Source organism: Watersipora subatra, chromosome 8, assembly GCF_963576615.1.
Source record: "Watersipora subatra chromosome 8, tzWatSuba1.1, whole genome shotgun sequence".
Lineage (NCBI taxonomy): Eukaryota > Metazoa > Bryozoa > Gymnolaemata > Cheilostomatida > Watersiporidae > Watersipora > Watersipora subatra.
The window spans coordinates 18,035,210-18,051,052 of NC_088715.1; the positions used below are offsets into that span (position 1 = coordinate 18,035,210).

A 15,843-nucleotide genomic window follows, 5' to 3' on the forward strand; every position below is an offset into this window, starting at 1 on the left:
TCGGATGATCGCCTCTGTTTACCGACACTATACGGTCGGTAATTCCGACTTAAATATTCATCGCCATCTTGGTAAAGGATCGTAAAATTTTGTCGTCTGGAAAGCTAAAGCATTCCGCTAGGATAAGAATATTTCTAGTAATTAGTTCGGCCAAATGGTAAAAGTTTTGCTGAGCTTTTATTTGGTTTACACAAGTTGGTCAAACTGACACTATTTATACATTGTTAAAAAATTTACAGAATCCTTGAACTGTGGTATATCGCGAGATTGTGCGGGATCTACGCTCCAAAATGGTCGGGAATTTTATATTAGTATGAGGTTATATACACGCTCGAGTAATGAGGCAAGTTTTGTAAATTAAGTTTGCTTCTTATAACTAGATATTGGCAGCAATATGCAGATGTCAGATGATGGCGAAGGTCCTGCTAACAAACGATTAAAGACCGAAACTTCCTATGGTGAGTAAACACATAATTCATTCGCAATGATGCACTATGCGCATATCTTGCAGTTCATAATGATTTTAAAAGATCGTTGTTTTTTATTTGAAGTTTCAATGAGTATTCTATTTGAGGAATTCTGTAACGCATATTTTTCATATCACACATGGAATCATAATAAGTTTGTTCTACTGCGATATTTTATAGAAAAGCGTGTAATGTATTTGATTATGAATTCTTATAGGTAGGTAGCTGCAACACATTATCGGCTTATATAAGTTCTAATGCATATTAAGTGTAGTATTTAACATCGTTTATGTCAACAGACATGAGTATGTAACTTATTTGCGTCTCCTAGCTAAGGGATACTCTAAGGTTTAGTGGCATTTGTTTTTTGGCCTAAAACGATACGAACACTTACAATTACTATTTTTGAACACGCAATTGCAATATCCTAGGCTTTTGATTATTTTTATTATTGCTGTGTACAAGTGTGTGCACCAATTTCAAGCAATTGTTAAAGGTTGACATGTAACAAAATTCACATTACAGTTATTTGGTATCAAAAGATTCACCATGTCTTACTCTGTTGTGTTGTAAGTGCCAAATATGTGGAAATGTGATTACAAGCTCTTAAAAGCTCAAAAATGAAAAGCCGCCGTAGATTGGAATCTCTTCATTTCGATGAAGTAGCCACGAAATTTGTTTATCGTCTTGTCACCTATGTTTCTCATGTGAATTGAAAGGCCAATACAAAGCTCAATATAAAACTTATCGTAGTACTAGTTTATGACAAACACTTCGGGTTTTACCGAAGACCCGTATCAAATATAGATGCTCGCTACTTCACAGTTTTGTTTCGGCCTGGTCTAATCGGCAAGTCGTAGTCTGTTCATGTGACCCAATACATCGCAAATAATTTTTGCAGCACTTTTCGATTCTCACAGGTGACCAACAGGCTCATCATGATTATCAGACAATGATATGTACTCATTCGAGCTAAGATTAAAAAGTTTAACGATTTTTTACGGTAAGTTATAAGATATCACTGCTAAAAGTGACAGCATTACAATGACGATAAAACAGACGCGTAAGAATAATAGACATAGTTTTATTGAATGCGTGAAGTATATTTGTGAAAATATTTCGACGAATAAGGTTGCAAGAAAGTGTAAACAGAAACCATCTCTCACAACTACGTCACATTTGAGCCGTTTTGGAAAAGGAATCCAAACTACGGCGGTCTCGTGTGGCTGCGATTTTCTGTTCGTTTTTGAGCTTTTAAGAGCTTGTAATCACCTTTCCACATATTTTGCACCTACAACACCACAGAGTAAGACATGGCGAATCTTTTCATTTCAAATAACGGTAATGTGAATTTTGTTGCAAGTCAACCTTTAAAGTTGTATTAACATGTTGGCTTAGCGTGTCGCCTTTGCTGCGTCTATTGTGCTAATGAAACTTTGAAATATAACTGCAACTATTAATTCTTCGCTAGAGTGTGTCCTAGCTTCTTGTTATAAAATTTTTTATGCACATTTATGTGGTCCTACAGATATTGATCTCTCGGCACTCAGTGAATTGCCAGATTCCTTACTGACAAGTCACACATCTCCGCAAAACAGAGTAGCTGCTGCTTCATCAAATGCATCATATCTCTCAAACCTGCTCACTTCGGCCAAGAGTCCTCCGATGCGTAATGGTGGACTTATACCTTCATCCTACCAGATGCAGGGTGCCGAACCATCAGTTGTCAACGTCTTCGCTAGTCAGCAGCAGCCAGTCTCCTCTACCATGCAGCAGACTATTTCTGCAACCATTAGTAATTCACCATCACAGCTGCAGGTATGTTTAGTGTGCTACCCAGACGACATTTTAGCAGAGTACTCAAACAACATACAAACTCAATTCATCTTCCCCCCCCCCCCGCTACTTGATGCCGCAATTTTCATTGCGGATATTTTAATAGCTGCGGATATTTTAATAGCTGCAGTGACATTATTCATGACACAGAATGAGCTTGTGTAGGCAATATAAGCCTACAAAATTCTCTTGTTGCCCGTTCCATCTTATTAATAAGATGACCAAGTACGCCATTCTCTACAATTGTTTCCGGGTACAACAATTCATTTAACAAAATCTTTTAATAATATCCTAAAGTTATTTTTCGCATAAGTTGGTTGGCAACATAAAGAATACAGTGGATCTAATGTATTTAACATAAATGAAGGGTTTCCAATACTCTAGGGAGTTTCTTGCGGCAGTCATTGCTTGTTCCTGTTAACTCTCGAGTTTGGGATCACTTAAATTTATTCCAGCACATGCTTTATACATTGAACCTGTTTGTTGGGACAATTTTTTTCGTTAGTATACCCTGTAACTCATTTATACTGTTACACAACCCAAAATCTTTGACAATTCCTTAATAAACACTGTAGGTCATATCACATAGCAATGAAGCGATTGCATTCTATAACAGAGATGCAAAAAATAATAACATAGTCATACATGCCCAGCACTTTTCCGTGAAAACTCCTCACAGAATTGAGTGGACTTGACTGCAACCACAACACAATTGCAAGTTGTGAATGCTGCTCAAACTTGAATATTAGTGGACAAACAAATTGATCGCAATTAGCATGCTGTATGTGGTTGAATTTTGGTTGATTTAATTCATCCTAAAAAAATCATGTTTGATGATTTTTTCCATGTCAAAAAATGGGACTGATGCAGGGTCTTCTGTGAATATGAACTGCTGGTCAAAATAAAAATAAAAAACAACTTTAAATAATTTAATGTGATGCACAGTTGTTTTGTTGTTTTCATGTGGCACACTTCACCAAAATAGAATAGTATTATGGTAACGGTTATGAAAAAAGCTGGTAATTGATGTTTTCTAAAAAAATCCGATTAAATAAAAAAACTGATTCAAGTTTAAAAAAGTCCGATTTTTTTGGTTTAAAAAAAATCATGGTTTTTTCTGACCCTGGTTAATGCCATCTGCAGTAAACACGCGGTTTGAAGTTTTGAAGAATGCGCATTCGCAGTATACATGAATTGCTGTGTTTCATAGGATGCATCAGGAAGTGAATGCGTGGTGCATTACAATGGGCAATTTGCAGTAGGAGTGCAGTAGCGGTCTACTGTGCATTAGAAAATTGCAATGTACAGCAAAATTACTGCTTATTTCACTCGGTGTCGCAGTGCAGTTCTAATGCGGCTCAACCCTGCTTCGTCTGAATCATTTTCTATACAAATATTATCTGCGAGAGAGTCATCACAGTGTTCTGTGATGTGTTATTACTGTCTGAAAAAAATGAGTTGCCAAATTTGTGTTGATCAGGTAGCAATGTTTTTCATCTCTCATATTTGTGTTGGCCCTTCAGGCCCAAGTGTTTAATAGTTAGTTTTTTTTAGTTAACAGCGAGACACGCCGTCGATCCCATTATTTTGTAGCATGGTTAAACCGTTAAGGACATGCAGATAAGCTAGTTCAAAATATGTGTTTTAGATAATTTATATAGGCAATCGCTAAGCTAATTCATTTAATTCATTCACTTGCCAATTGAAGACTAACAGACGCTGTTTCAAAATATGGACAAACCTCTGTCTGAAGGTCATTCGTTCTAAGATTGTTTTTACGTTTAAACCATTGCATGCAAGAGTAAATAACTATAGGGGGAGGTTGGGCAAGTTTGGTCAAAAATGGCGTTTTTGCAAAATATGACCAAAGCGGAAGCTTTAGGGTTATAAAACTTTTCTTATAAATAATTTAGTGTGTGTTCTATTCTAATGAAAATGTACAGTGGTTACTCCTTGAGCAAACTCAGAGAATACTTGTTGTCGTATGACCCAACTTACTCCACTTGGGAGGTAAATTGGGTTATCTACAAAATACGAGGTGATATTTTTGTTATCAGTCATTCTAAATTCAATAAATATACTGCTGTTTTTACCTGAAACATAGTATAATAAGGCTGAAGTTTTTTATCTGATATAAAATAGTAGTAAGTGTAGAATAAAGCTCTCACCTGATAAATGCTCCTTACTAAGTAATGGTAGAAAATAACCTTGTCCTAAAATGTTCTTAGCCACTTAACTAAAAACCTACAAAGCATGCAACTCTACATATGCGGCCTTACCCAACTTACCCAACCTCTCCCTATACAATAAAGTACATCGTTTGTCATCTGGTTTGTTCTACAGCTCAAAAACTTCATCAGTAATATTTTGGGTAAATAGGCATTACATTAAAATAGATTTCTCACATAGAAGTATATAAAAAGAGAAATGTGCAACTATTACTAAATGAAAAACCCAACCTAATGTCATAATAAAAATCAATAAACTACATTGGAGAGCAATTCGAGAGTTGAGTCAAATATTTACTTAAACGTTTTACTTTGTGTTTCAGTTTGTATTTGTTATTTGTATTACAAGGCTGTTGGTGAGTAAAGGTTTGGTTGTGTATTGCAGTACCTGTTGATAAAACCAAACTGTATGCTTAAAGCATTTCTCCAAAAGGTATTGTCATCAATTAGCTCCTAACCGTCATCATGTTTCCATGGCGTGGTTAATCCGCAAGATGGAAATGATGAAAATGCACCAATCCAATTGTGCGATCTTTGTTACACCCAAAGTTTGATCGAATGTTTCAAGCTTGCGAAAGATGGAAACAGCACTTGCAGAAGATGTGCAAAAAAATGCTGCACAAGCTATTCCATTTTTCATATTTTCCATACTTGACCGATTGTGATTTCGATTTGAGCATTTTCAAACGAGCCCCTTTGACTTCTGGTGTAGAAATCTTTGTAACTCAGCGCTCACAATAATTCGCAACATGCCAATGTACAGAGCAGCACTTATCACGCAGTAATTCAATGTGCGCACAATTCCAAATTTACATCATACAAACATAGGGCGTGTCACACTGTGGTTATTATGTGTTCTCTTATTATGTTTTAGCAGAGGCAGCCACTCGTTTCAGCAGTACGTCCTCAGATGCGGGTACAGACACAACAAAAACTTCCTCATACTCCCACTGTGCAAGGGACAGCACAAACATCTCCATCTGGTCTCACTCAAGCTTCCATCACCAGTGATCCTCAAAGAAGAAAACTCATCACACAGCAGCTGGTATTACTATTGCACGCTCACAAATGCACCAAGAGGAACATGACCAGTCCTGAAGATGTGAGTTTCTGTTCATTTGCCACTCGCTGTCGATCTTTACCACAATATATGCATTGTCCGTTTGTCTGAAGACTTGATGGAGATTAGGAAAATTATTTTGCCAAATGGGACTTGAACCCACAATGATCGACCTTGCTACCCGACACATTACTGTCTGCTGTAGAATTATGGTGCAAGTACTTATTTTTTGCGCCTTACTGACACACCTGACAACCTCTCACTGCACTCGAGGCTGCCAGGGTATTAGTAGTAATAATTTACACTTTGCTAATTGGTCTCAATTGTTTTTGTAGTTGCTTTAGACACGTGTATTGGGATGGCATAGGAAAATTAGTCAGCTGTCATCATTTGCTTGCTATTAATAGTTTTTATACAATTCATGTTGGTTTGTGGAAAACCTAGCTTGATCGTTGTTAGTCATTGGTGAGCAGTATTGTTTACATGTCATAATCCTTTTACCATGACCAGTCCTGAGGTTGATTTTAAACAAACCATGTTTGAGTCGCATGGAATGCTTGACTTTCACTTTGGCTGACTCAAACCAAAATAACCAGTCCGTATTTGTAGCAACCTACTGGGTTTGCTGTTTATCCACTCGTAGTGGGGTCTTGTGATCGGATGGTTTTTCATTGGTCAATATAAAAGTTCTAGGAATCCTATCTGAAAGCATGGTATAGTGATTTGGCATGGTATTGCGTTTTGTTGCACTGTCCCTGTACAGGCAACTGGAAGGTCTTTAGAATTGGTGTAGTTGTGGATCCTAGATGGCTGTTGGGTTGGCGCATGTTTCTAGGCAGCTCATCTAACAGTGATATAAGTTTTTGAACGCTCTTCATGTCTAGAAGCATTAGGTTCTTTTTTACAGTCTGCACTGTCATTTTTGTACAGTAGATACTCCTACAATGTAATCGTTTCGAGAACATTAACATTATAGTATTTTACTTTATAAGAACAGTAAAATACAAGTAAATTGCTTAATCCGTTCCAAGATCTATCCAAACATTCTTTAGGTCACATGTGTCAAACTCACAGCCTGCGGGCCACATCCGGCCCACTTCGTAATCAAATCTGGCCCACAAGATCATTTTACATTATTGTTATTTGTGGCCCATTGATATGGAGCCCTGATGACATAATACTGCACAGAACTACGGATCCCATTCCAGCTGCTTTTCTGGTCACATCAATTTAACCGGAAGTTTGTTTCAGAATGATATTCCTGTCTGTTTTTATCCATAATAATGTTCCAAAACATTTAGTTTTAGTGGGTTAAACGTTCATCTTGTTTGGCCCGCGACCTAGATTGTGTTTTGATTTTTGCCCCCTTTTACAATTGAGTTTGACATCCCTTCTTCAGGTTCTTTCAAAAAGGAAAAACTTGCTTATTAATTTAATTATTGTGCAGTAACTGTGGTATTATCGGTTTGTATTGTCAACTTTTCCTTCTTTTTCTTATCGCTTTCACTTGGTTTAGGGTTCATGACTGCTGTTATTCTACCTCAAGGGAAAGCACACCTTTAATGTCAATTTAAAACGCTTTTTGCTCTGCTGGTAGGTCTATGCTGCAAAATAAATTATATAAAATAAAGTAAAACAAAAATATATCTTTACTATAACAAGAGCAGTGTCTGTCTGTCCATCGGTTAGAAGCCAGGGTTAAAGTTTGGAATAGAACACTGTCTTCAATGGGACTCCAACTCGTGACATTCAGCTTGGTAGACTGACACCTGCACTGGTCGACAGACAACTTATGCGTATTTTTGAATAATCGTGAATGGTACATAAAATAAATGGTTCAGAAATAAATAGTTTTTGAATAATAAAGAACTCAAAAAGCCCATCTGTATTTCATGCGCTCATTTGAGGTTGCTCTTGCGGTACATACTGACCTGTAGTTGACTTGTCAGTCAGTGTCAATGTACTGCCTGATGATATTCAACTGCGCATTAATGTTAGCAAGTGGATAATTAATTGATAAAACCTCTGCTGATGCTATAGATAATTATAGTGTATGCAATCTCATATGCCAAATGGGAATAGCCTCATGTTATGCAGAGATTATGAACAACTTGTAGTCCTATGTAAAAATATATGCCCGTTCTCCTCAATTGCCAGATTTATAGCTGAATTGAAATGATCGGTTAATATACTAACAGTGATTCCAGTTTGTTAAAGGCACGGTTGTTAACGTTTGGTGTTTAATGTTCAGTCAATGTCATATAAAAACATTGACGGATGATAAAGACTGATGAAAATATTGATTGCTGTATGAGGAGCTCTGTGGTATATGGAGTTTAAAAGTTAACATAGCAAACACCGAGTTTGGTGCCAGCCAAGGTTTTTATTATCTGAAGGTTGTTCATAATTCTAATTTGTGTTTTTATAAGTTATTATACATGTATAAACAAATAATTACAAAATTTTTTTTATCTATTTACTCTTACCTATGCTTTGGCTATCATTGTCTAATTTTAATTCAAAAACATGTCTACATTCTGAGAACACAAAGTCAAACTCAGAATCTGTTAGAAATGTTGTTAGAATAATCTCCTTCGGTTTATATTTGAGTCCGGTTAAATTATCCCCCAGTTACATAGTTTTCAGCAGTCTTGTGTTTATAGGTCTAGATGTTGACCTGGAACCCACTGTAAGAGTACCATTGCAGTCTCGTGGTTTCAGTGTCATTAGTAATTTACTGCTCATAGCAGTTTTCACCAGGCCTGTCTCGTTATACGTTATACGCAGTTTTTCTCATGGGTGTGAATTGTGAAATAATTTTATGGAGTGTGACAGTTCTGGGAGTCAATAAATTGGTTTATGGATTATGTGGTATTTATAGCTTTCCCTGTAGTATTATAAAGTATTCTGTAAGCCAATGCGGATTTATTTAGACAGTCCTTGAAATATCTGTTCCTTTTTGCTGTGATTTTGTCATTCTGGAAGCGCATTTCATGTGTATTGACAGTTTTCTATTTTGATGCAGTCTCACTTGTGTTTTAGTTGTGTTGTGTCATAAATCCTTCCAAATTCTTATTTCAGTTACAAAATGATCCAGACGTCTGTCGCTTGCACCACTGTAAAATAATGAAAAATACGCTTCAACATATGCAGAACTGTCAAAATGGCCGGCAATGCCAAGGTAAGCTATGCCATTGGCTGTTAGTAAATCCCCTCCCCCTAGTTAGAAATGGTAAAATTAGATTTTTGCGTGAAAATGTTTTAAAATACATACAAATTTCCGAAGCTGCTCGTGTACCAGCTGATAATCGTTAGAGCAATTCAGTTAGAGCAAGTCAGCATGGCTGATCATTTGAATAGTTTTCGATTGTCAATCAGAAATTTGTCACAGTTTTGTCACTCTTGCTGGTGGGTGTTTGGTTTTCTGGCGATTATTCCGTTACAATAGCCAACTCCAACACTCAACAAATGTCCGTTTAGTTGATTTTGTAAATCAAAGTTGTTTTTTTTTTCAGAAAGATCACAACACATTCGCTACGCTAATAAATTAACTGTTGTGATTCCAATTTGTTGAATACGAATACACACTTGATCGCAAGTACTCCTAATTCTATGCATGTTAGAGTGCGGTCAAGGCAGCAAATGCTGTAGGAAGTTAATCAAACTTTATGGTCGTTTTCGCTTTATTTAGTTGTTTTGAGACATTTTTGAGCTTAGTAAGCACACGTTGATTAGAAAATACATGTATAAAAATGCAATTTTCACTGAGCTTGTTTATACTCAGGACACTTATGTATTCGCCTCATCTAACTTTCGCGTTTTCGCTGAGTCATCCTCTCGTGAAAATTTCATGTGCGAAACTAAACTATCGTAACGAACGAGCGAAAATGTGAAAATAAATAGTTATGTTCATTGATAATCCAAGAAACAAATGGCAGCAAGCGATCAAATTGCATTATCGATCTCGCCCACACTATTCTACCTGCGGTTCACAATTACAAACTTGTCCCAAATTGAATTTTTTTTCTTATCGGTGAACTGAACCTGAGGAATCTAATTAAGTTTGTTCCACTGCATTTATTTTCACATCACTATATTTTCACACTCATCAGAGCTGCGAAATTAAGTTGCAAAAATTGCAATTAAGTTGCGAAATTTTACTCTGTATGCTACTCACGAAACCAAATACTAGCGAAGTATAAGTGTCCTAGGGTAAATTATTTATAATTTTTTTAAAGGAAAAACTGTCAACATGCAATGGGCTGTACATGGTTGATCTCTGCAGTAGATGATGAAGACTATTGCCAGTTGTGTACATTTATCACCAATAATACTAATAACAATAATAACAATTAGGAAAAAGTAATGCAGTTATTTGGTATCAGTTGTGTTACGAGTAGAATTTGTTACTCGGCATATAAATTTGGCTTAGAATTTAGACAAAGACTGATAGCGAACTATTGGCTTTTGTTTGATAACTTTTTGCTTTTTCTTATCACTTTCACTCGGTTCAGAATGCCATAATTTTAAAATAAGTTCGGGAGAGAATGCAAACGTCGATTTGCCTCAAGTTTTTCTTTTATCTTAGACAGCTAGGTCCATTTCGTAAAAGAAAAACAATAGAAATGTTTTATATGTCTAAAATATAGTACAACAAGAATATAACTTTGCTGTGTATCTGTCCGTCTGACTATTCATCAAAGGTTTAAGATTAGGATAAAAGATAACATAAATGAACAAAGTGTCGTTGTCTTTCTCCAAGGCCGCAAGAGAGAAAGCGATATTTTTAAGGCTAATCACGAGATGTGCTTTCTCCAACTTGAATTTGAGAGCTTGCATTGACTTCACACCTTCCCTTTTATAGATTTTCTACTACATAGTTCGAAGCAAAAACTTACATAAATTCTTTACGCTATGTGGAATTTGCGTTATAGAATGTCTACTGTACGGTTGTTTGATAGGCACTGTTGTGTTCGTCAGAAGAGATATCTGCCTATTCACTGTATGCTGGTTTTTCCATTGTAGAGTCGCACTGCGTTTCATCCAGACAAATTATCGCCCATTGGCGCAACTGTCAGAATCCTTCGTGTCAAGTCTGTCTTCCTCTTCGTACTGTCTCGCGCAAGGCCCGTCTCCAACAGAATGGCCTTCAAGGCCTCAGTGCCACCGCCTTTCCAAGCTCATTGGGAAATATGGCTGTTAACAATGGCAGCATTGGAGGCAATGTCACGGGCAGTCTAATGGACAGCAAGGGCATGGGTAGCGCAGTAGGCCCGAGTCTCATCCGGACCACAAATAGCAACGGTGAGTCTAGAAGCTAGGTTGATACTTCCAGTCACAAAAGGGCATTCATGTTTTCTGGGGCTTTCACTGTGATAGATATGGTGTGGTCACTATAAATAACTGTCGCGAACAAGTTAGCGTATCGTGTTAGCAATTAGAAATTTTCACTAATATTTCCTACATGTTCACAAATTGTCCATTATCCGATTTTTGGTGCATTGCTTATATCTCATGGGACCAAAGATTGGCGACATCCCTTTTCAATATTTTTTTCAGTGCAAGGAGCATTGTTTGTTTAAGAGATAATGCTGCTGTATTAAAAGGTTGCGTTTTTTAGTCCATGATCAGCTCATGTTATTCATTATTTGGGTTATATACCAGAAATGATGTTGTTGGTCCATGTAAATTTTCTGATGTTCAGATATAGATTACCGTAGCAAAATTTGTTTTATAAACATGTTTTTTTAGAAAGTGTTTGTTCGCGTTCAGTTTAAATAACTCTTCATGGGTTAGGTTCAAAAATAGACTTGCAATGCTCACAAATTCACCAGCAGCTCTTGTCGCATTATCAACTCTCATAACATTTGCTCAAAGCTTACATCGAGTTGGCAATGTAAAGTAGCCAAGTTTCATTGGAGGAGACTAACTAAGTAGTTCTTTTGTCTTTTTTGGTTCAGCAACTTGTTGGTTTTTCTGTATAATATACCCTTTGGCACTGTTTAGATTCCATGAGCCAATAATCAGGCAGATTTTTATAAAATTAATCAGCCGAACAAAATTGGACCACTTCAATTTGTTTTCAAAGGTTCTCAAGTTCAATTTGTAAAGGGCCGTGTCGTTACAATAACCAAGCTAATAAGCTTTCTGTGTGTCATGTCATCAATCAGGTACAATGATTAGTTTTGTAAATATGACCTTCAGTATGAATATCATGAATAACATTTACATTACAATAAAACAATATAAATCAAGTGTTTGAACAATTAAAACATTTTCATCTGCAGTTTTTTTAACTAGCAAAAGTGTATGTAATACGGACGAGGTGACAGGAGATAAATTATGGTAGGTTGTTCCCAAAAATGTTCGCCGGTAGCCTGTGTGTACACTAGCTGATAGTCGAGCAGATTTTGTTGAAGTTGTATCAGTAAATATTTCAGAAAAATTATTTATCGTTGACTGTTTCGAAATTGATCAAGCAATTGAATTGTGTCCAGTTTTTAGACAATTATTCCTTTATAGTAATCTCTCAAGAAAAGACTCGGCACTGCTCAGTCGTGGGTTCAGTTTTTTTTACAAATAACTATCGGTTTTATCATTGAGTCTTCCGGAGAAGGTACCACAAAGATCGTAACCTTAATTTTGTACACAGCAAAATAAATTCAGTTTAAAGTTTGTATATATATAATACTTATTATAATCCGATTATTGAGTTTGTATGATGCAATTTATGTGTTTACTTTGACCTCAAATTAATTAAAAAGAAATTCTTTATTACTCGGTTGTAGTTTTTTTTCTATTGAAAAAGTGTTGTTGATAGAAACACCTACTTATGAGCTTCTGATTATGCTGCCATTGAAATTCCTTAAGCAATTATATTGGTTAGTTTTATAAATGTAAACGAATGGCAGCAAAAATTTAAAACCTCATAAAATATTTAGCAACAACTACTCACACCGCATTCATATCTATTGCTCCATGCAACTGCATCATATACCTGTGCAATTATCATCATTCTTTTCCTTTTAACTACAATAAATTTATTTTGTCACTTTGCTACCAATAAGGATGATGTATAATAGTTGTGACATTCAGGAGAGGAAAACAGAAAATAGCAAAACAGTAATAATAAGTAGCACTTGCATCGCTGTTAGCACCTTATCAATAGTACTTACATGTAGATGAAACATTTATATGAAACCTTTGTTGCTTTGGCTTTCTTATATGGTTGTGTTCTGAGACCCTTAAAACATGAATATTTAGGTTTATAATATTATAAACTTATTTTAAACAATCTTTAAGTCACTTTGTTTCAGAGTGTGGTTTAAAAAAGTTGTGTATATATATTAATAAATCCCACTGTGTGTGCGTGTCTTTGCTAGTCTCTGTTCGCTACGCGTTTCCACATTTTATTAGCTGATGTCATCCAAACTTCACATGCATATGCTCCATACCTCCCAACAGTTCGCTGAACATATTTGCTTTCTAAACTCTGTTTAGTTTTTGAGAATCGGCATCGTAAGCACCGAACATCGGGCTATCCGATTTAAAATGAAAGACATCTCTAGCGTCATTGGGCTTACTAGTTTATCTTTAAAAACCAGTAGTTGTGAGTGGGGATAATCTTATTTCCAACGCGTTTTCCCATTAGTGTGTTGCAAATCATTCCACACAATCTCTATACGAGTGCTGCAGTGTCTATTGTCGTTTTTGTCATTGTGTTAGGTTTTCGTTGCACAGGCTTGGGCTCTCTAACACAACATGCAAATCCTCAGCAACCGTCGGCAAACATGCAATTAACAATGCCACAACAGCTAAATCATATTCAACGTCCATCCTCACTACAGCAACCAACACTTCAACCACATATGACCACCCAGCTTTCTAGTTCTCAAATGACTAATCCGCATGTTAACGCACAACAAATGACTCAGATGGTCAGTTCTCCGCAACTGGTCAATCAAATGGCTAACTCACAGCAAATGACCAATCAGATGTCAAATTCACAACAAATGACCAATCAGCTGACCGGGTCTCAACAACTTGCCAATCAGATTGCGAGCTCTCAACCAATATCCAATCAGATGCAAAATTCTCAGCTGATATCCAATCAGATGGCTAGCACTCAACAAGTGAACCAACCGCTAACTAGTCCTCAACAATTGAGTAATCAACTTGCTAATTCTCAGCAGCTGTCCAACCAGCTGACTGGACCACAACAGTTAACAAATCAGCAGCTAGCCAGCCCGATAGCTAACAGAGTAATTCAGGCCGGTCAGCCAAACATGTTGCAGGCGCAGTCTTCCTCTACCAACCTCAACTCTCTTTTGAGTCCAAGTTAGTTTGTTGTATTATTCTAATTCTGATAGCTATGGCTTCAACTTCACCAAGTCTATATGCCCCTAAGGTATTGTCTCCTCTTGGCCTCATTCTAAATATACATGTATGTTTTAACAATTTGTAATTTTTATTTTTCATGCCCTATATACTCGGTCCTATATAAAATAGTTTGTCAGCATTTACCTGCTTGTTCTTGTTCTCCATGTGTTGATACCGGACAGCGTCTACCTACTTGCTAGCACTTGTTCTTGCTCATAAAATATTGATAGGATTTGTAAGGTTAGTGCTGGCTTCTCCTTCCTAAGTATCTTTTTTTAAATCTAATTGTGTTTTTGTTCATACTGGTTTTTATTTTTTAGCTTCCAGTTCACTAATGGCCCAGCAAGCCAATGTGGCAGAACCTGGACCAATCAACGTAGAAGACATGAAGGAGGCTTACTCCGCTCTCGGTTTGCGATTCAATCCTAATGGCAAGGCCATTGGCCAGTTTCTTCAACAACCTCTTCAACAACAAGGTGTGTTCTTAAAGATTTTCCTGTAGCTTTTTGTGACTACTTCATTCATAAGACGTTCTCTTTCATAATCGGCTCATTGGTAATTTAATGTCATTTGTCCGTTCTAACACTTGGAAACCCGGGCTCCAGATAATTCAGGGATTTTTTTACCTGGTTCTACACCCGAGTATACTCGGCTGCCTAGTTATGTTTTGCTTTTTCGCACTTCAGGTTTACATAGGATTGTGGAATACTTTTCACTTTGCGGAGGATAGGTTCTGAGTTCAATTCTGAATTTTCAAGCCGATTGAATTATTAGCTCTTGAGATATTGCCGAAAAACTGACGATGTTTCTAATTAACTAAAGAGGAAAAAATGGCTGCCAACGGAGCATTAGTTTCTAATGACGCTGATTGACATTTTTGGTAGCAAAGGGTCCAAATTAAACAAAGCTAGAAATCGTCTTCTCCTCATCACCGAGATCTTTACACTATGATTTGTTTTTCTATTTATAACCCGGTGTATTGCATTCACGTTTCTTCAATTATCTCCAGAATGTCACTTTCGTTGAAAGAGTGTAAAACAAAACTTTTTACTTTATGTGATTTTTTTCGTCGAAGTTCTAAAAGCTTGGAGCGTCGATGTACTACACAGTTGAAAGAAAGTTTTGCTATTTTAAGTGCTTTTAATAGTCGATAGAAAGTTATTAGTATAGACTAGGATCAGGGAGCCCGCTTGTATATATATACAAGATGAGGAGGCTCTAAAGTGTTAAAGATCACTCATTAAACTTTACTGCACATTGTTTTAACAGGATTTATCTAAAGTTTATGAGACACGTGAATTGTGTGCGTCTCGGTGTAGTAACTGTAGTCATGTTCCCTGTCTACAATGATTACAAAAACTATACTAGCAAATACTCATATTTGCTGGTGTATGGTTGAAAGATTTGCTGATGTTGTCAGTCATTGCGTAGACAAACGGTTACATGTTCACATCAATGTCTATTTTACAGGCTCTAACGCAGCACAATCCACGATGCGAAAAGAGTGGCAGGTGACCGTTGACGTACGACTCAGGAAATACCTTATCGATAAACTGTAAGTTCTTTTCTATCTCTAGTCCTTTCGTGTTTACAGTCGGTAATTTTGAGGGTAGCTTGCAGTTAGAAATCATCTGAACGACTAGCCATGCGTCTCACTGACAAAAAATCATCAGTATTTTGTCGATGCTGCTCTAATAGTTGGTCTGTCAGTACACGTTTCACTCAATATGGTGAAAGCATGAGTCGGCGCTGTCGGTTGGTGAACCACCAGGCAGGGTTGTGGCCCTAAGGGTAAAATTTCATGCAAATGTTTAGAAGACATTTGCATGAAATTGAGTGGCAGGGTAGGTAGAGAAGAGATGAGCGTATTTGA

General features: G+C 36.7%; 1 protein-coding gene across 1 annotated transcript in view; it reads left to right on the top strand.

Moving 5' to 3' along the window:
* The first annotated feature begins 174 nt into the window (after positions 1-174).
* Positions 175-15,843, top strand: part of LOC137402874 (histone acetyltransferase p300-like) — a 58,667-nt gene continuing 42,998 nt past the window's right edge. The window contains exons 1-8 of the mRNA XM_068089381.1: positions 175-458; positions 1,996-2,285; positions 5,406-5,633; positions 8,673-8,772; positions 10,617-10,895; positions 13,332-13,928; positions 14,291-14,446; positions 15,441-15,525. Of these exons, the coding sequence (XP_067945482.1) occupies positions 395-458; positions 1,996-2,285; positions 5,406-5,633; positions 8,673-8,772; positions 10,617-10,895; positions 13,332-13,928; positions 14,291-14,446; positions 15,441-15,525 (1,799 nt within the window). The 5' untranslated portion in view covers positions 175-394. The remainder of the gene's footprint in view (positions 459-1,995; positions 2,286-5,405; positions 5,634-8,672; positions 8,773-10,616; positions 10,896-13,331; positions 13,929-14,290; positions 14,447-15,440; positions 15,526-15,843) is intronic.